The sequence below is a fragment of the Haliotis asinina genome, chromosome 10 (genome assembly GCF_037392515.1).
Source record: "Haliotis asinina isolate JCU_RB_2024 chromosome 10, JCU_Hal_asi_v2, whole genome shotgun sequence".
Classification (NCBI taxonomy): Eukaryota; Metazoa; Mollusca; class Gastropoda; order Lepetellida; family Haliotidae; genus Haliotis; species Haliotis asinina.
Window position 1 is genome coordinate 50,879,060 of NC_090289.1, and position 20,847 is coordinate 50,899,906.

The 20,847-nt window shown below is 41.0% G+C and overlaps 1 protein-coding gene across 2 annotated transcripts in view; it reads left to right on the forward strand.

Annotated features, from left to right (window-relative positions):
- Window positions 1-20,553, forward strand: part of LOC137298099 (serine/threonine-protein kinase 11-interacting protein-like) — a 28,941-nt gene extending 8,388 nt beyond the window's left edge. For both annotated transcript variants that reach the window (XM_067830177.1, XM_067830176.1), the window contains exons 9-22: window positions 446-535; window positions 849-890; window positions 1,390-1,660; window positions 2,706-3,263; window positions 4,101-4,384; window positions 9,320-9,391; window positions 9,781-9,889; window positions 10,577-10,736; window positions 11,152-12,190; window positions 13,355-13,455; window positions 13,827-14,005; window positions 15,979-16,140; window positions 16,540-16,712; window positions 18,299-20,553. In XM_067830177.1, the coding sequence (XP_067686278.1) occupies window positions 446-535; window positions 849-890; window positions 1,390-1,660; window positions 2,706-3,263; window positions 4,101-4,384; window positions 9,320-9,391; window positions 9,781-9,889; window positions 10,577-10,736; window positions 11,152-12,190; window positions 13,355-13,455; window positions 13,827-14,005; window positions 15,979-16,140; window positions 16,540-16,712; window positions 18,299-18,508 (3,450 nt within the window). In that variant the 3' untranslated portion in view covers window positions 18,509-20,553. The remainder of the gene's footprint in view (window positions 1-445; window positions 536-848; window positions 891-1,389; window positions 1,661-2,705; window positions 3,264-4,100; window positions 4,385-9,319; window positions 9,392-9,780; window positions 9,890-10,576; window positions 10,737-11,151; window positions 12,191-13,354; window positions 13,456-13,826; window positions 14,006-15,978; window positions 16,141-16,539; window positions 16,713-18,298) is intronic.
- Window positions 20,554-20,847: the final 294 nt, after the last annotated feature.

A 20,847-nucleotide genomic window follows, 5' to 3' on the forward strand; every position in this document is an offset into this window, starting at 1 on the left:
AGGACTTCCTGCTCAAGTACCATATTTGCTGTAGGGAATGGGGAACTTCTATTGGGTTTGGTTTAGATTTGATTTTCACTGGTCCAAAGTCTCGTCTGCTTCACAATTGCTATGTTTAGAGTTGCTATCTTGAGAGTTTCTGTTGTGTGCTGTTACCAACAGACTTGAATCTTTACAAACTGCATTTTTGAAGTTAGAATCTGGCGTTAAACCTTATCAGCTAACTTTGTATTTGTTTTGTAGTGGGTATATGTTATGCAGTCTGTAATTCTGCAGTATCACTTTCATCAGGCAGGAAGAAATAAATGCTCTGTGAGAGATTCATATGACATGCCTTTTTATGCATGTCAGCCATTGTACATTTGTGTAATATCTATGATTGCTGCATTTAACAATAGAATATCAAGCTGAATGTGCATGTTGCTTAAACAATTGCTTGTTTCAGCTGAAGACTGTAGGTAATCCCATTGCTTACCACAGGGAACACAGAGTCCTCACCACAGGCTGCTTGTCACGTCAGGTTCTCACCACACAGGTGAGGTTCTTATTGAGGATAGGAAATGCTGATGTTCCATGTAATGTTGGATTTCTCAATCAAGATTGACAGAATTTAAAGGGGGGTTATTTCTGATGGCCTGTAAGTTATTACGCAGTTGCTGTCAAGGATGATATAACCACTGCCTATGGCTGTTGACCTTTGTTCTAGATTATACCAGTTGATGGTGCTGACATGTGGAATTTGGGTGGTTTGTCTTGATCCTACAAGCTGATAAGAATTAGCAATGTACAGTTTGATTCCTGACATAAACTTTAAGAACCATTTTGAGAATCATTGACATATTTTTCAGTTTGAACTGGATGGAAAGAAGTTGTCACCTTCTGAAATTTCTGTAAGTATGCTCAGTAATGATGATGAGGATACTGTCAGAGTTAAATCACCTCATCCTGCAGTGTCCACAACATGCCTGCAATACCGTGGTGTAGACATAGGCTCACCTTGTTTTAAGATTGATTACATTAATTCTGATCACAGCCCCAAATTAATTTGCTGTTTGATGTCAGTGTGCCAAGGTATATGTTAAAGATGTTTCCAGGTCAGAACCGAACATAACAAATCATTGCTAATCATAGTGTTGTGGTGGAGGGAATCAGGTAATTCCTAGATGCAACACTTCAACTACCACCATCATCTTGAGGTTACAGGGTTTACTTCCATGTTTCATTTGGCCCAGACCATCTTGAATGTTCTATTAACTTATTAAGTATTGTAACTGGATTGCCCAGCAGATAATTAACTGAAGAAGACTGTGTCATTTAATGCGTTAGACTGCAGGGTTTGAAGGCATTCATCACACACCCTATAGTATATGTGTCATTTTCCTTCCACAGGCTGCTCGACAACGGATGCAGTTTGTGAATTCTTCCCGGCAACCATCCTCTCGCCGACCATCCTCACTTGCTCACAGTGTGATAACCCAAGGAAGTCGTTTCCGCGAGTATACAGATTCAGGAGAGTTCAGTTTCAACGATTCGGATGGTATTGCTACCTCAATTTCTGTAGGTCCAAAAAAGAAGGGGAAGAGACGAAATAAACGTGCAAGAGAGATAGTGGACATGGATTCATCTACTACTGAGGTGTCATCTCCGGAAGGATCTTACAGTAGGTTTAGTCAGACAATGGCACTGCTTTATTATAATACTGTCAGTGAATAGCCACAATGTTTGTTCACATTTTGAAGATGATTTCACAGCTGATGCTTATTTGACTTCATGTTGGTTGTGGCTGCATGTTTTGAAGTCCATGTAATGTTTCAGTGTAGACTCTGTGGTTCTTGTTACAGTGGAAGCTGTCAAAACCAGCAGCTGTCCAATCTGCCAGAATGTCAGCAACAGCATGAAATGTCAGTCCCATCTGTGTCTAGTACATTTGTCATCATTTGAAGTCTCCGCAATTCAGCCGCTGTCAATTCCGGATGTTGGTATAAATTTAGCCGCCTGAATACGTTTAAACAGTAATCAGTGCTGTCTAATTCGGCACTTAGCGAGGAGTTGGCCGAATGTGTATTGTCACAAATTAATCCTGTGTTGACATTACATGGTTGCTTGCAAAGACAGTTTAATCTTAGTTCAGCATGGCTATACTTGTACATGAAACTAGTGAGTTGACATGTTTTGTTGCAATACAACAATGTATTTGACAGTGACAAAACTGGTTCACTTCAAGTCGGAGGTAACCATGTCAGCTCTACAATCCGGCACACTGCCCAAACTAGATTGTTTCATCAACCCTGACGAGTGTCGTTTTGACAGCCTCCACTGTATTTTGGTTGTTGTTGTTGTTGTGGTGGTGGTGGTGGTGGTAGTAGTAGTAGTAGTAGTAGTATCTTAAATAGCTTATTATTACTCAAGCTCACTGGAGTTCAGTTTGTCTCAGTTTTTTGACAGTCGCATCATCTCATTCTACCGGTTGTGGGCAGAAAATCAGTTGCTGCCCTGATCCAAAACTGTGACTTCAGTGAACAAATTATGATATGTTTCAAAGTTCATTCAGTTCTGTATCCCATCCCTTGTATCAAGATGGTGGGAGTTGCATTATTCACAAATATGATGTAATGAAGTAATATGAGTGTGTATGCATGATGAACATTGTCAGCTGACATGAAATTATTGCCATGTATGGACACAAGTACACATTGTGCATACAGGTTCAACCAAGGGAGGCTACTTCGCAGACCATGTAAGCACACGACAGACTGTCGAGATGCTGCGTGACCACTACGGCCCCAACTGGCTCCAGGCCATGGGTTCCCACTTCAGTGATACAGGCCGCAGTGATGCCTCCAACAGTGCAGCAAGTGACTCGGACACTACCAGCAGGTTCGACAACAACAACACCAACAAGAAACCTAGCATAGAGCCCAGCATGACCTCTGGCAAGGACACTAGCAAGGACTCCATGGTTACAGCCATGGCTACAGCTACGGTTACAGCCCCAACCATGGGTCAGTCGGCTGGGGTGAGCAACGGCTTGTCTGAGAGTGTCCCCACTGCAGATGATCTGTACTTGAATGAACCAACACGGTCACTCAGCTTGTCTCGCTCCCCACCGGACGAGAGTTCAGAGATGGAGAAGCAGAACAGACATGGAGATGACCATTCAAAGGGGTCTGGTTTGAACAACAGTGAGATGGTTAAAACAGTCAGACAGGAGAGTTCAGGGTTTGAGTGGACAAGGAGTGAAGTTGAAGAAATCGAATCTTATGGTAATGTCTTCCATGTTACTGGTCCTGTGTTTGATGTTTTTTGTATTGGCTTGGTTAAAGCAGCTTATTCATGTACATTCACTTGAATTGATGAGTAATGATGCTGTTTAAGTAAGATGCATCCTCGATATCTCCAGGGTATACATTCGGCTTGGCATGATAATCTTATTACCTCCCTTTGATGGCTCCACAATCTCACATTAGCTGAGATTGCAGTCACAGCTGCAAGGATTGTTGGCAGTGCAATGCAGATTTTGGAAAAATCGTACGTGTAAATTGACATGTCTGAAACTTAAAAAAAAATGTATGGAAGAAATCCATCCTCATTCAGAGTACCTCTGCATGGTGTTGCCAAGTTTAATCAGGTAGATATTTAAAAAGCTGAAGTGAGTTGTGATTGGTACGCTCAACTTCCCAGTGTACACACCTGATTGGACTAAAAGCCGGGCAAGGGCGGTAATACAATTATCGGGCCAGCTCGTAGATGCATCCTGGGTATAGTGGAGATTTATCGGAACATATACCCTGGAGGTATGTAGGATGAGTAACATGGTGGCAGTCCGGTAGCCAAGTGGTTTATGCTTTCACTCATCACACCAAACGCCCGGGTTCTATTCCCCAAATGGGTACAGTTTGTAAAGCCTGTTTCTGATGTCCCTTGTCCTGATATTGATGGAATACTGCTAAAAGTAAAAGAGTGAACACAAAACTTAGTGATATTGATGGAATATTGCTAAAAGCTTTAACACTAAACTCTCTCACTCGTACTCTATCTGTTTTTGCTAGATCAGCAAATAAGACCCTCATGGTAACAATGATTTCTTGCACACTTTTCAGGGGAGGAAAGTGAACCGTTTATTGTGTTTCTGAAGCAGAGGAACTTTGAGCAGATGCTAGTGACTTTGAACCAACGATATATCCTGGAAAAAAATTTAAATGGTGTAGTAACAGAAAGGCTTGACTTAAAATCACTGTTGTCGCTGGATCAGTCAGAAGACTGTGTAGACCATGAGGATGTGATGGGAAACATATTGATGCCTCATCTGCAACTGACGTTTGATTATGTGAGGAAAGACAGACGGGAGAGGGTTTATGTCATGGAAAATGAAGAAAATGCACAGGTGAAATTTTTTACTTACCTTACCATAGGTCTATAGCATATTACCTCAAGCTTCGCTTAATAGGAGATCTGACGGAGTTGAATTGCATTCAATCTTGAATGGCTACCTCGCAGTCATGACTGTCAGGATATGGAAGTATCTGGATCTCCCCACTTCGCATACGCGCAGACTCCACGAAAACTTCACTTTTACTTCAAGCATTCGTCTGAGTCAAGTGGCTTTGGATTGCTGAAAATTTTTTTGGATCGAATAAAGTCTCATCTTTAACCATTTGCCTCCATAGTTGTCACGGAGGGGTATTTGTTGGTTGGGGGCACTTATCTTTAACCATTTGTGCCCACCAGGGTCAGGGTAGGTTCATTTTATGCTTTGTTAGGCAAAGTTTTTTTTTACGGTGTTTGCTTGTAGTGATAGCAATTTCACTTGTCTATTGTAAACGTGTGTAGCACAATGTGTGGCACAGTCCATTTTATGATAGGGGGGCTTGTTTTTCACCCTCTTTTTTTATCGGTGTGTTATTTCAATTTGTTACAGCTGTTGTGTATGACACAACATATTTGTGAGGATCCTTACCCCTTTTGTCCAGATTGCGCGACTGATTCCTGCCCCTGCTCCAGAGATGTTCAGCGTGCGCAGACCTGTCAATTCAAGACTTCAAGACCTATTTAGCTGTTGTCAGGAAGAGGAAGACTCAACAGCTAAGAAAGATGTGGAGGTCTCCGTCGTCGTCGTCAGGGTCTAGTTGTCTCTCCACTGCACTCCTGAGAGTCAACCTTCACAGATGCCCTTATCCATGTTGGAGACTACTATTCAAATGGGAAGTACTTCAAAGGCCAGAGCCAATGCAGGCGCCGATGTCAAATGCAGTTCCGACACTGACGCCTTCCACCCAGGCGGGAGGCTGGGTGGATGTGAGGAGGTCAGACGCCCTTAATCATCCAGAGGTGCAGAGGATTATGAGGGCGCTACTGTTACCAACCTCAGGGTTGACGCCAGGCACATCGACTGCGGCGCCACCGACTGGATCAACTCAGCTTGTCACAGAGTAAGGATTACAGTCGCGCACCGGCGCCAGCGCCTGTCAGCACATCCCAAGCCATAACTACATTGAGCAGATGTCGGGATCGGACGTTTTTACTTTTTTGCCTTGTGACAGGAGGAGACTGGATTTTACAGGCGGTAGTAGGTCACGGTCTAGGAGCCCTCGCAGCGGTTATTCTAGTGCCTGTCGACGCCAGCACACACCGTCTAGATCGCCTGAGCATCAGGGTAGAGCTGGATAGACGCTCAAGGTCACCACGTCCTAGACAGTCGTCTTACAGAAGACAGACACCGGAGCGTAAATCTACTGTGTCATGGATGGCAGATGAGGAGCAGTGCTTTTCCCCTGATTACGAGGAGGATCCTACGCAGCTAGGGGATGAGGAGGGATCCTACCTACCTTTATCAGCCATATATGACTGGATTGCGGATAGGCTGCCAGATTGCCCTTCTCCTATGTCGGGTGTGGATAGTGATAAGGCTATTAGGACTGAGCCGGAACTGATGATTCCACCTGACCCGATGGTTGCAGAAACCATCTCCTCTTTGAATGAGGATTTCGCCAAATTATCTCTGAATGCGACGAAAAAGGCACGAAATGTCAAGAAGCAGGAGTACAAGATTCACGGCTTAGACTTCGCAGATTCAGGTACGGGGCTGGACGAGGCTGTTAAGAGTGATGTTGGAAAAGCACGCCATCAAGGAAGTACCGGATCCACGCCTCTCACCAGGACTCTATTCGCCGGTCTTCCTCATCCCTAAGAAAGACTCCAACAAGCTCCCGGATGATACACAATATGGCGGCTTTCAACGTGCGATATCTGAGCCGCCACACTTCAAGATGGTGTCCCTGGAACAGCTACGTCTCAAATTGTCGGCACAAGATCTAACTCGCAGAGGACATCTGATGCTATGGCCATTGCAACGGTACATTCTCCCATATATACAAGAAGACGACATCAAGACATGCCTGCTACTTCCAGTGCACCTGCACAAGTACCTGCGTTGGTGGACGATCCGGTCGAATATCTGCGAAGGAGTTTGTTTGAGCGAGTTTGTGCAGGACCATGAGCTGTTCATCGACGCGTCGCTCAAGGTTTGGGGAGCGCACTTTGGCGATCAGACCACCTCGGGGCTTTGGTCCGACGTAAAGGCAAGCTGGCATATCAACAACCAGTGATTCGGGCGGTAGGTCATTGTGCGTCACTACTGTGGCACTCTAATGTACTTATCGTGTCGGACACTGCAACAGTGGTGTGGCTGATCCGGAGACAGGGAACAACCAGATCCAAGTCCCTACTAGATCAGATGTTTCTCCTGGCCAGTATGTTAGATGCAGACAACATCGAGGCAAGAGCTCGACACATTCCGGGTTGCAGGAATGTGTTAGCCGATGTGCTCTCTTGACCGGGAAAGCCGTCTCCAACTGAGTGGATGCTCCACCCGGAGATATTTCAACTCATATGCCAAGAGCACGGACATCCGTTGATAGATCTCCTCGCCACAAGGTTCAACACTCAACTCCCGGTTTACGTGTCACCAGTACCAGACCCAGCAGCTTGGGCGACTGGCGCTCTGTTGTTGTCATGGGAGGGACTAGACGCGTACACGTTCCCACCACCAGTGTTGGTACCAGTGGTGGTGGCGAAGCTCAAACTAACAGCGAGGATTCGACTGCTTTTGGTCGCACCCTGGTTGCTAGCAAGGACGTGGTTCCCAGAGCTATGCTGTTTCACAGGAAGAAGTCTGTTCCGGCTTCCAGAGTGGGACCAGTTGTTGTGTCATCCCCACCGTCGGATGTTACGCCCGGACCCAGCATGGTTTCATCTGTGCACTTGGTCCATCTGCAAGGGACTTTAAAGGCCAATGGTTATTCGTCACTTACTCGATAAGTGGACTACCTTTGAGAAACTCTGCGCCCAGAAGTCTCAGGACCCTCACAGCATCGCCCCAGTTCTTGGCTGAGTTCTTCTGATACCTGCGCTGCTCGAAGAAACTCAGAGGGAGCACGATCGGCACCTACTTGTCAGCTTTGAACACAGTGAAAGTATCTTATCGCCGTGAAAGGTGATAAGAAGGTCTCTAAGATTCCAGAATTAGTTGCGATGCTGAAGGCATTCAAACTGGAGGACTAGAAGGTGAAGTTCCGGCCACCAGCCTGGGATTTAAATATTGTACTTCAACATTTGAGAGGTCGCCCGTTTTAACCTTTGGAAACGACGTCATTTGACCTGCTAACCAGGAGTAAGTGAGATTCACGCATTAGACGTGACCAGGGTCCGTTTTGAGCAGACTGGACAAGGTGTGGCACACCTGGGACTCCTGTGGGACTTCTTGGCTAAGAATCAGCTGCCAGGTCAACCAGACAGGCTGTTTACTATCCCGCCTCTTTCGTCCATAGTCGGGCCAGAGGATAGAGAAGAACAGTTATCGTGTCCATTTCGGGCTTTGGAGTTGTACATTAAGAAGTCGGCACCGTGTCGAGGAACTAGGAAGACATCGGCAAAAGGTGAAGTCAAACAAACACCATAGTGTTATGGCTGAGGCAGACCATCTTAGCAGCATATGATGCTCAGAGTCTTCCTTACCCGATGGCTAATAACCCACATGAGATCCGGGCATTAGCGTCAACTATGGCCTTGCACAGAAGTTGTTCTGTTCTAGATATTATGGTGGGCTGTTTCTGGAAATCAGCGACGGTCTCGCTAGTCACTACTTACGTGACATGGTGGTAGCAGACATGGAGGGACAGCAGTCTTTCGGACCTTTAGTAGTTGTTCAGTAACTTACTCGTCCGGTCGCCCTTTAAGGTATGATGCTACTTACCTTGGTCTATAGGGGTCTTGTTCTTACATGAGATAAGATACCGTACCCCTTCGGTGGTTAGTACATGACCTGCTACACTGATTCTGTTCCAGTTCCCTATTTGAGATGATGTTGCAGCAGATCATCACACAAGAGTATCAATAGTGGTCTGTCTTCTCCAAGGCATGTGTCAGTTTGTTTACACGCTGGCGGTCCTCGGGAATCCGTCACCACCGTCCATGCTGTTGTATCCATATGCTATAGACCTATGGTGAGGTAAGTAAAAAATTTGTTAAAATCTAAATATGTTAGATATTTAAATACTTACCTTACCATAGGGCGGTAACTCCCTCCCAATGCTGGATGCTCCTTCCCACTTCAGATTCTTCGGACCAGGAAGTAAAAGTGAAGTTTTCGTGGAGTTTGCGCGCATGCGCAGTGAGGAGATCCAGATACTTCCGTATCCTGGCAGTCGTGATTGCGAGGTAGCCATTCAAGATTGAATGCAATTCAACTCCATCAGATCTCCTATTAAGCGAAGCTTGAGGTTATTATTAATATGCTATAGACCTATGGTAAGGTAAGTATTTAAATATCTCAAATATTTAGATTTTAACTATACTGTTATATCATAATGAACTTACACTTTATGTATGATAGAAGTTATCATGATTGTTGAGAAGAGACAATGGGCCAGAGGTTCTTTACAGTGCAGTGTTGAATTGTCTCCCTTAGTAACAAAAGGATGTGCCATTTGTTTTTCACTGATTTTTCTATCCTTGGTCTGATGGCATCACAAGCATTGGTAAATGTCATTCTTGTTGTTTGTATGATTTTTTCATGAAATATTTAGGGCAGATTGTTTGGTGTAATTATCATTTTCATAATGCAATCCGATAAAGCTTTGTTTAGCAAGATTACAATTTTTACAAAATTGTTGTCCAACTGAATGTGATCATAATAAAAATATTGGGGTAAACTACTGCTTCAGTCCTATTATAATCAGAGCTTTGTTCTTACTGGTTTCTTTGGAATATTTTTCACAGCATATTGGGGATTTAACCTAATTTTTGGCCTTATTGTTTTCAGAAAATGTGTGATTTACTTCAACCATTCTTGTATGCGAGGGAACTGAAATCACTTCCAAAGTTTGTCTATCAGGTAAGTATCAAATGGAAATTAAATGTTGAATAAATCAACTGCATATTTTCTGACAATAATCTGTCAAGAAATGCTAGGAGATCTTAAATGAAATGGATATTGTTATGCATAAGTGTATGATATTGTCTACATTATGGAACATATGAAACATATGGTACAGGGTCACAAAGTCAACCATTTCATGAGACCAACCTTCTAGGACCACAGAATCAACCATTTCATGAGATCAAACTTTCCTGTTTTTGGTAAATAGATACATTTATTCTGAAAAAAGAACAGATGGGCCAATACAAGCCTTTCCATGTGCTGTACATATTATGTAAATCATTGAGAACTGTCAACATCCTGGCCCCTTAACTTCATCTTGAACCAGTTACTTGTGGTTTCAGTGCCTGAAATGTTCGCACAACTTCAGTAGTGAAGAAGGGAAACCGCTGTCCAACCAAAAGTCTTTGCCAAGAGTGGGATCCAGCAAAAACCTTGCTTTCCTGAGTCAGGGTAAGAAAAAACAATTCTCAGTGACCTTGTGAGTTGGTTTTAATGCCTCCTTGTTCAGTATGCCTGTGACATAATTGCACTTATTCTCTCAATGAGGGTACTAGGATTGACAGACATTATGGATAACAACTTATGTTACTGCATGAAAACTGGAAATAAGAGAAGTTGTTACCCATATTGTTTGTCTATTTTTGTACTTCAAAACTTCTAAAATGCGCTCAAACAACTTGAAAAGGGTACTGTCGAAAACAGTGTTGTTTCGCTGATTTGACTGAAATTTTGCAGCCATGTAAACATACTACAGAGGAATATACTCAGTCATATAGTAATCAGTGTTATGTGAAGATCAGTTTATCAACATTGCCTCATGTTTCCTGATTTGCATGTGACACTGGATTAATATTAGTTCCAATGAAACCTGTGAAGGTCCGGGGTAGAATGCTTGCCATAAAAGGTGACTATGCTTGTCGTAAGAGGCATGTAACTGAAGTTGGTGGACAGACTTGCTGACTGGTTGACTCATATCATCGGTTCCCAATTGTGCAGGTGATGCTCATGTTGTTGATCACTGGATTGTCTGGTCTAGATTCGATTATTTACAGACCGCAGCTATATAGCTGGAATATTGCTGAGTATGGCATAAAACTAAACTCACTCACTCACTAGTTCAATGATTCTGTCCTCCAGTGAGTGTGATGTACCAGTGCCCAAAGTGTGGGAGTGACCACGTGATCCAAGTGGAGAAGACAGTGGACTCACAGCCATCCTCGGCACTGTCCACTCCTGTCGGGTCCTACTCCAATTCCAGTGGCAGTTACCTCAGTCCAGGCCGAGGGCAGCGCTCAGAGTGAGTACTTGACAGAATATTTTATCCATGACTTGCTGGACATATTTCATTCAAACTACATAGGTTCAAGATGAAAACTTTGCTTTGAAGAGTTCTTTAATTCACAAATTAGTCTGCAAAGACGTTTTATGTATCTACTGAAATTATCTGCAATTCTAAATGATATTCCTTAGTTATTTCACTTGTTAAACTGTTAACCCATGAAATGAAATGAGCAATGCTACGTAAATGTTTGAATTGATAAAATCAACCTTCCTGTGATAATTTCACTGAAGGGAAATTCATGGGTATAAGTTCTCAAAGTTGCTTCAAACTTTGTACGGTATTTCTGAAGTAAGTAATTAATGATAAGTTAATTTTTATTAGCTACAATGTGCATTTTGGTACTTTTTTTAAGACTGTAACCTTTTTTCAGCTCTCAAGGATTTGTACCCAGTCCTTTGGCAAAATCTACCCCTCGGAAACCACAGACATCAACGAATGGTGGAGAGCAAGTCCAAAATGTGCGGCGAAATCTATACTCAGATAACCAGCAACTGGACACTGCTGCCAGACCAAGAAGCAATGCGTTTGTTGAAAACATTGAAACACCCAGGACAAAATCCAGTAGTTTAGAATCTCACGTAGAATCAGTGACCACACCCATAGAGAACAAAGCATTCAGACGGCAGTCATGGTCAGATATGGACCATGGCTTAATGAACAAAGTGTCTTATCCCCGTATCGCATCTCAGGACAGTGACATTACAATATTGACTAACCCCAGCGAGGGCAGTATAGCAGTTATATCCGAGTCAAGTTGTGAGACTTTGTCAGCAGTCACACCAGTGGAGGATAAGAGGAGCATAAAGGAAGTGTTGGTGGAAGAGGTGAGCGAGAAGGAAGAAGCGAAGGGAAATGTTTTCAAAGAGGAATTAAAGGGGAATGTTTTCAAGGAGGAGGTGATTGTCAGAAGTGCCTCAGAACCTAAACAGTTACACATTCCTGCTGAACAGACAGATGTTGGCTTTGATAAGGATATCACACCAATGGGATCACCTTTGTCCAACAGTATTTGTAGCAGCATGGTGTCAAGTGTTTATCAGAACTCAGGACTCGATGGCACCAAGGAAGACTCCAAAAGTGAAAGTAGTCCTTCTAGAGTGAGTGAGATTGTAACAGGGAGTGATGGAACTGATACACCTAGTATCTATGACAGTGGCATTGCATCCAGTATTGGGAAAGACAAACGGACTAGCTTCCATGATAAGAGCGACAGTGCATCTGACATCAATGTGATTGTGACAGAGGGTGCAGACGTTGAGCTGGTGGAGGAGGTAGAGGAGATGGTTCAGACAAGGGAGAGGTCCCATGCAATGTATGAACATCCCTTTACCCACGTCGATCACCATCTCAAGCTGCATCTCATGATGAACATGTTTGATGATAATGAGGAATTCGAGTGTATATTGAAGGTAACGCTTTTGTTGTGTGTGCAGTACTCTTGGACAAGTAAGATGTGCAGGTTTAGATTTTTTAACTGCTCATGCCATACACATGATACAGATGCTGTAGAGGACAGGTTTTTCTCATGTTTTGGCTCATATCAGGAACATAATATACAAACGTTTCAATACTCTACTTCCACTTTGCAATAGTCACTGACTAGGTTGACACATATCACTGTATCCGAGTTGTGTAGATTGATGCTCATGCTGCTGATCACTAGATTATCGGGTCCTATTATTTACAGACAACTGGGATATTGCTGAATGTGACATTAAACTAAACTCACTAACTCATCGCTATGTACATGTCAAATATTTGACATAGTCATAGCCAAATGACACACTCATGAAGAGTATTTGCGGAGATATTGATGACTTTATCTTCACTTTGTCTTCCTCTTGTATTTTTATGTGACAGTTGTTACTTGTTTAGTTAACTGGAAATATATATGTCTGTAAGAGAACTCTGTGTTCACACAAACAACAGTCTGATATCATTAACAGTTGTGTTTACGAAATGTTGAGTTTACAAGTGAATACAAACCACTACAAAGGATTTACAGTATTTACAATACTAAATAGAGTAGCAGTACAAATTCAAAGACATCAGAATAATGAAGCAGTTGCTGAGGCAACAGACACAGTATTGGTCAATCTTCCAAAATAGGCATCGTATCATAATTCCATAGATCAGTGCTCATACTGTTGATCACCAGATTGTCTGGTCCAGATTTGATTATAAGCTGTTACTTTCAGTGATCATGTGATTACCTTATGAATTTGTGCATATTCAAACTTAGGTATCTGTGCTGCAGTAAACATTTATTGCGTTTCTGTATTGTTTGTATGTATGGACTACTGTATGACAACATTTTTGTGAACATTTTGGTTGTGTTGGTACTTGGTCATTTCTATGTTGACAGACATGTCGAACACTCGGATAAGTTAAACGTTTCCCTGGTCTCTATGAGTTCAACACAACAGGGTTTGAGTGTGTTCTTAAATATGATGATAAGCCCTGTTTCACCTCGCCTCGCCTCGCCTCGCCTCGCCTCGCCTCGCCTCGCCCCGCCCCGCCTCACCTCTTGTGTGTAAGCACTGCCAGTATCCCATGTCCATGTATACTTTCAGTGTGACGCCTGTCAGTATCTGGTGGAGGAGGAGTTCAGAGCCATTCTGGTGATGACTGCAACCAAGTTTTATGTGTTTAAAGTGGCAGATGATACATCCAGGTTTGTGATACATTTGCATGCACTTTGTGTTCTTCCAGCATACTCTGGAACGCTGGATTTTAATTATATTTCTTCAGGAAGTACAGAAACAAATTAGTTTTGCCACTTTTTTTAATATCAGCGGCTGCTTTTTGTAGTGAGACTGCATCAGATGGATGATTATTCTTTGGAGGTTTTACATATTTTTCGACATAATGTGTATTCGGCACACATGCCTACCAGTCCTTTTTGTGTATGATCAAGAGAGTGATGTGTGACTAAATGAGAGAGCATCTGGGATTGCCAGAGATTTTGGTTGAAATTAAGAATTTGAACTATTGCCAGAGGTGGAAGATGGGGTATTGTTGATTTATCGCATCTGTTTTTTGCAGTGAGACTGTATCTGACTGGTTGACCACAGTGGACATCCAGCCAGTGACGGAGCTCCAGTACGTGGACATGGGTCTGGGATGTCAGAGTTTTCGTCTGGAGTTTGACACTGAATGTTCCTGCTATACATTCATCATGAGGGATGCTGACCAGTGTAATAGCTTTGTCACCTTCCTGTCAGGTTAGTACTGTCGGTATCCATACCTGGTGTACTTAAGTTCTTATCACATGGGTATTTACGTGTAGGAGAAAACACGCCTCCAAGGTTTTGGTAAACAATGTAAAACCTGAGGGGGAGGGATTGTCTACCAAAACCTCAGAGAAGTGTTTTCTCTAACATAAATAGTATCAGTGATGGATAATTACATTTAATGAAGCTACATAACAATAACTGAAGCACATGTAAAATAAATTTAATTACAGTATCTATAAATTGGTAATTCATCCACACTTCCTCTATTGGCCCAGTAGTTGTGTGGAACAGTGTCTGCCTACAAATCTGAGAGTTGCAGTTCCAATCTTGCTATGGAAAATATTTGCACTTTGAACTTAATCTTGAATGATATTTTGCAACTGATTTCAAACACTATTATATCATTTGAATGTTGATGTTCATATATAGAGTCAGGAATAGATGATTGCAGAAAGTAAACCTGGGGAAGAGGTTTTACTAACAAAAAGTAAAACTTGTCCCAACAATATAAAGACCTATAATGTGGTTATTCTGGCACAACAAGAGATGACATTATGTACGACGGGTGTCCCAAAAGTGGTCAACCTCACCTGGACAATTATAAAAATTATAAGAATGAAGATTTTATGGATATCAACTTCTTTATATGAGAACACAACGTTTCGGAGTTAATGCTTACTCCTTCATCACCTGAAACATAATTTTTATAGTCTTTGAAGGGCATTTAGAAGTGAAATGCATAAGAATGAAGATTTTATGGATATCAACTTCTTTATATGAGAACACAACGTTTCGGAGTTAATGCTTACTCCTTCATCAGGTGAACTTCTAAATGCCCTTCAAAGACTAAAAAAATTATGTTTTAATGTTTTGTTTTTCGACATATTACCTGTCAGGCTCAAGCAAATATTCTTTGTCATGTGCCTGCCTTACGATCCCTGTTTTGTTTGACTTTTTATCTTGGTATCCCCCCAAAATGCAAATTTGGCAATAAATGCATCACCAACTTCAGTAAATAAAATATGGAAGATACATTTTGTGTGTTTGAGATAAGCAGAAATCCTTTAGAGTCAAACGTAGATATTTAAGTGTATGAAAATGCAATTTCAAACTGCAGTCCTATGTTAAAGTGACTCCGCTTATGATGTTTACTAACAGAACTTTTTTTGGAGACACTACCCACCCTTACTTTCAGATGATTTAATCAAAAGGACATAACTTATTCTTATGTTTCACTAACTCAGAGATGATGCCAAGGGTTCAAACGAAATACTGAATGGTCACACAAGTGTCAGCTCCCAATATATCATAAAGAGAGCCAACTTGAATGTCAGGACAAAATGTTTCCGAAAGATTTAAATGGGAGTGTCCTTTATAAACAGCCATGTCTAAATATCAATCAAGCAGTCCAGATCTTTGAATGGTGATTATGACATGAAGTCATCCATACTATACTGAACATGTTTTATATCATATTATCTATGCATGTGCCATCATCCAAGAGGTACCAAATGACAGATTGTTTTTCGCTTTCTGCAGTGTTTAAAGAAATATTACACCCCAATATGTTGTGATGACAAATATCTCATTAACCACATGTGTGAAATTCTTAATATGCCTTTACTAATGATTCCTTCAAAAGAGAATGGAAGCTTTTCTACCATTGGACATCGAGAATACAGTGAGGCCAACCACTTTTGGGACACCCCTCATATAGTGACACACTTCAGATTATATAACTGAGCACTGTTGTCTGTGGTCATATGTCAGTCATGTTATAGTTCGTAGCAAGAAACCGTCACAAGCAAATCCTTGATCCATATCAGTAACTTTGTATGTATATCTTAGAAAAAATGTTATGAAATGAGTTTGAATTGGTATTTATTCTTCAATCTGTGATGCAGCTGAATGAAAATCCTGTACTAGTTACACAGAACCAATAAGAATGGTGTTGTTTACAGAGCTGCTGCAGAAGAATGTGCTGAGTATGCACAACAAGATCAAGGCTGAGTTCCAGTTCAAACCGGCCAAATCCACAATGGCGGACATTCTCAGGGAAGTGTTGTCACGGAAATCTGAGCAGGAGGCGCTTGAACTGTACCTCATGGGGTATATGGTGAGAGGTGAGGAGAATCGCCGTTAGTTGCTGTCATGTTAACACCCACCAGATGAATAGTTCTTTAGCTTGAGCTGTTTTTAGCTGTAGGGTTTTTCTATACCCGAGTCAAGTGGACATTTTGTATATTTTTGTTTTCAATTGATTTTTCCAGACCCAAAATATTGTTTTTGAAATGAAATTTGATGAATCACAAATATCAAAGGTGAGGCCTTTTATGAATGATGTCATGTTGATCAGCAGGTGCAACCTGTTTTTGTCTGGTGCAACATGGTTATTGCCTAATGTTGTATTGACTGCAGAGAGATTGTACTTCTTTAAACTGAGCTATATTACCAGTATCAGTCTTGATGTATTATATTGGTTTGTGAAGTGTTTTACTTAAGAAACTCAATGATTCTTAAAGGTCGAAATCCACGCTATCCAGTGAGTTTTGTGTTGAGCAATCAGTCCATCTGCCTGGTAAAGGAGAGTCACCAGTGGCCACAGCCTCGTCTCCAGGCACCGCTAGCCCCAGATTCTGTGGCCAAACACTTCACAGTCCTGGAGAGACAGCCCATCAACAACATTGCCACGGTGGTAGGTAACAACAGATGGTTTAGATTCAGATAATAATGATGTTATGCTTCCTTTAGAAATACTCAACTTTGATATCCTGTTGAACATTAAGCTATGTGAAAAGTATATGTTTTGGTGGCAATCTTCTTAAGCTCACCATAGATTCAGAGCTTTGTCCTTCAAATTGTCCCGGCACTTTCAAGAGAGTATGTCCTCCACATTGTACAAGGGCAGTAGCAACTGCTGGTTGAAGTACAGGTACGATGGGTAGGTACATCTACTCCGAACTGGATAGATCATCACATTGTTGATGCACATGTTGTTTTCAAAACAGCAAAATGTTATCAGAAGAATGGTTAACTTAATAGTTGAGAAGTAAATAAAATGATAGTTACATGTATGGCTGCTTTAGAGATGTCATCCAAAGTATAAGCTTGATCGCACAACAGTCCTGCAGTTGCAACTTTACACATTTTGATTCTTAAAAGCATTCTTGGAGACATGTGCTTGGCTAAAATCAAATAAAAAATGGAAATAAAAAAAGAGCATAGAGAATCTTCCAAAACAAAAGATATTTGAAACAAAGCTTAAATTGAGTGTCTGTTGCATACCAAGTGTTGCAAGATATCATTAGGTACTTCACTATATACAAGGATTTACCTTGAGTCCTATACTGGACAAAAATAGTTAGGGATATTTGTAAATTTTGAAATTATGAATGATGATGTATTTATTCACTGACATAATGGTAAAATATCAGTCATATACATCCCTAACCTATTTTGTCCAGTATATATTTTTGGGTCCCTTGGACTCAAACTCCTAATTGTCAGGGGTCCTGGACAACAAAAAGGGGGTCTCAGACACTTAAGTATTATAATTATCAATATTATGTTGTAATAGTGTTGTAATTCAGTTACTGTTATTGTATTTGTTTCCTGATCAGCACATTGTAACAGCAATTAAATTGCAAATGATACAAATTAGTAGCAGACTAAGTGATAATGTATTGTTACTTAATCAAAATTTTTGCAGAAAGTATTTGGACCTTTTCTGCATTTTATTGGATGCACTGATAAATATTGTTACATCCATTGCTAATTTTTATGCATATAGGATGCAGGAATTTGCCTCTCATAAATCCTTGCTTACATATATCAGCTTTTATCAACCTACAGCTTTTCACTAACAAGAGCTGTTTGGTCCAGGCAATGGGGTTCATTGTGTGGAATCATGACTTGACAGACTGGCTATAGCAGCAAGGAATCCGGTGGTCCTTCACATCATTAAGTAATATCAGTATTAGCTATAAGTCTGTATAGATTCCAGGGTAGACCAGATCAATGAGCCAGATACTTGTAATATACTGAACAGCACAAGAAATGCAACTGACTATTGGGCAACTTTTTAAATAGACGACATAAACATGAACACATATTTTTATGAGATTTCTTTTTTTTTTATTTAAAATAAATTGTGTTGCTTTTGCTGTTCAGAATAAGAATGGACAGCTTTGGAGCTGGTGAGTTCAAGTGTTCATAGATTTATATGGGATGACTAACAATAGCACTGGAATAAGACTGACATTCTGATTGTTTGTATTCCAGGAAATAGTTGAGATGGACAAGAGACGAATGAAGCTTTCTTTCTTCAATGAACACACTGGTCTGGAGACAAAATGGAAGATCACCATGGAAACGACAAACGGAGTACAGTCATTAGTGAACGGAATCCAGCATCCGTGGGAGGAAGAGTTTGGTGTGGAGCTGGAGGTCATGATGGTGCCTTTCACCGACTCTGAGAATGAGGAGGACTGAGTGTTCTGGTCAGACAATGATACAGTGGCATGATAGGAATTAAACTCTTGGACCTGCCAGCCCAATCATGACTGAGTGTCTTTGACATCAAAAGCACAAACAATACCATTGCATTGGCTTCTTTATTTTGTACATCGTTGGATGATCTCTATAACTATTTCAGGCATGTTTTACAGATAACAGGTTGAATCAATTCTCTGTGGTTTAGCTGTCTATCCATTCCGAACAAAACCTATGAAAAATAATCATCAGAAAAGACAGATCATAGGGGTCATATGTGGTCCGGCTCAACTATATGACAATCTTAGGATGCTCCAAGTACTCATGTACTCTTAGTGATGTTCTTCCTTGTTAAGGTTTGAGTCTCTAGTCAGTGGAGGAACACACTATAGTGACTGCATGCCGATATGTGCAATCTGTAACTGGTCCACAACCCAATTTACATCTTTATTCAGGAGAAAACAACACATTCACAGCATGATGTTTTCTTGACACTGTTAGCTCCAGGATCGCTTTGTGGGGCATGATCCTGGACAATTTCACTGATGACAAGTGGGAGTATGTCTTCAGGTGGTTTATGCCAGTGGTGCATTAATTAGTGGGAAATTATTTTTGGAACTTGAGGGATATTTTAGTGACCGTATGGATAGTTTTCTCATTTGTAATTTGTTTGCTCAGAGAAAGGCGTGTGAATAATCGGCATGAAGAAGAGAGGTGAAGGAAGAAAGGGGAATACAGAAAGAGGCACTGATGCAATACTGTACAGATACTCTCTGTCTTATTACTGTGATAGTAGGTTATCCTGCTCAGTGTATAGTTAGGCGTGGTTCTACTTATACAGGTTTTCTCAGTTTTATCTTACCAGGTGTAACCTGTTGCCATGGCATCTAGTAAGCAGATATGTACGCACATAACCAGATTTGGGACAACCATGACAGGTTAGTGGTACAGAATCCTTTATAAACATACATAATCACTGAGGTCTTTGAATTATTTGTATATTATCAGCTGTCATGCATTCCCTGGGTTTCTCCAGTTTTCATATACATAACTTTCTATTGGTCCCGTTGATTGGAATCTGTTATACAGAGTAATGTCCCTTAGTTATGCCAAAATGCTGAAATTTGTATCAGGAAATCATTCGTCTAATTCCAGGAGAGATTCAGCTTGACCATATGAATGTGTTATATTTTGATTATTATGAAGATATAGAATCTAGACGCACAGGCAGATCCTTGTTTCAAAAAGTGCAGGGGGTGTTGAACCCCTTGAATGCTCCCTACCACCGCCACCAGTTTATATTCCCATATTCAGTGTAAGCGGAGTTCAGTAGAGGTGTTGTATTGGTTCAGTGCAAGGTTCCAGATTTTGCCTGATTGTGACAGTTGTAGAAGCATTTTAGACCTTCACACATTACAGTATCATTATCATATAAACCGGTGTAGAGAAGGGATGATTTATTTTTTATACAATGATGAAGCAATGAATGCCTCAGTTTTTGCCCAAAACAGATATTTAATTTTGGAACTTGAAAGCAAGATGAATGCATAATTTACCTAAAGAAAATTGTTTTGTTGCAAGAAAATGTTTCTTGTTTTAGCAGTTAAAGACACAGGTGTATATCATGTATGCAATACCACTTCCAGGAAGTTTTAATGAGAGAATTGTTTGATTGTTATGGTCTTGGTGGCAAACACCAAACTCTGTGTCGATGCAACACGTCACATATGTGCTTGTAGTAATGAAACAGGCACATGATCAACACATTTTGATTTCATATGTGGTTAACGTTGCCTTCTTTTTACAGTCAAGTAGTGATGCAATGATCAACCTTCATTGTGATGTGCATACTTAAAAACTTGCCTTACTATACTCGCAACCTTTAATGTGAATTGTGCAGATTGGTTGTTTTTATTGTTATTTATAGTACAATTGTTTATTTTATTACCTGTACAGTGATATGCTATGAGTGTATATAGCAGACTTGTAAAGTATTGCTTGTCTTAACACATGTATTTATTTCATGAATAAAGATGTTGATTATTCACCATTGTTTTCTCCCTTTTGACCCACAAAGATAGTTTCACAGTTGTGTCTGAGGTAATAGTGAACAGGGACGGACAGACATAAAGACAGATTCCTTGGTTACATGATCTTGTGTATATAGAGATAGATAATCTACTGAGTGAAATGAGCATCACATCTTCCGGTGATTTGATTCAGAGCCAAAAGATGTTTCTTCTTTTTATCTAGATATCCATTGCACATTGAAACAATGACTGGACAGCTAGGATTCAGAGCACATACACAGGCAGGCGTACAATCAGAAAGAGGCGCGT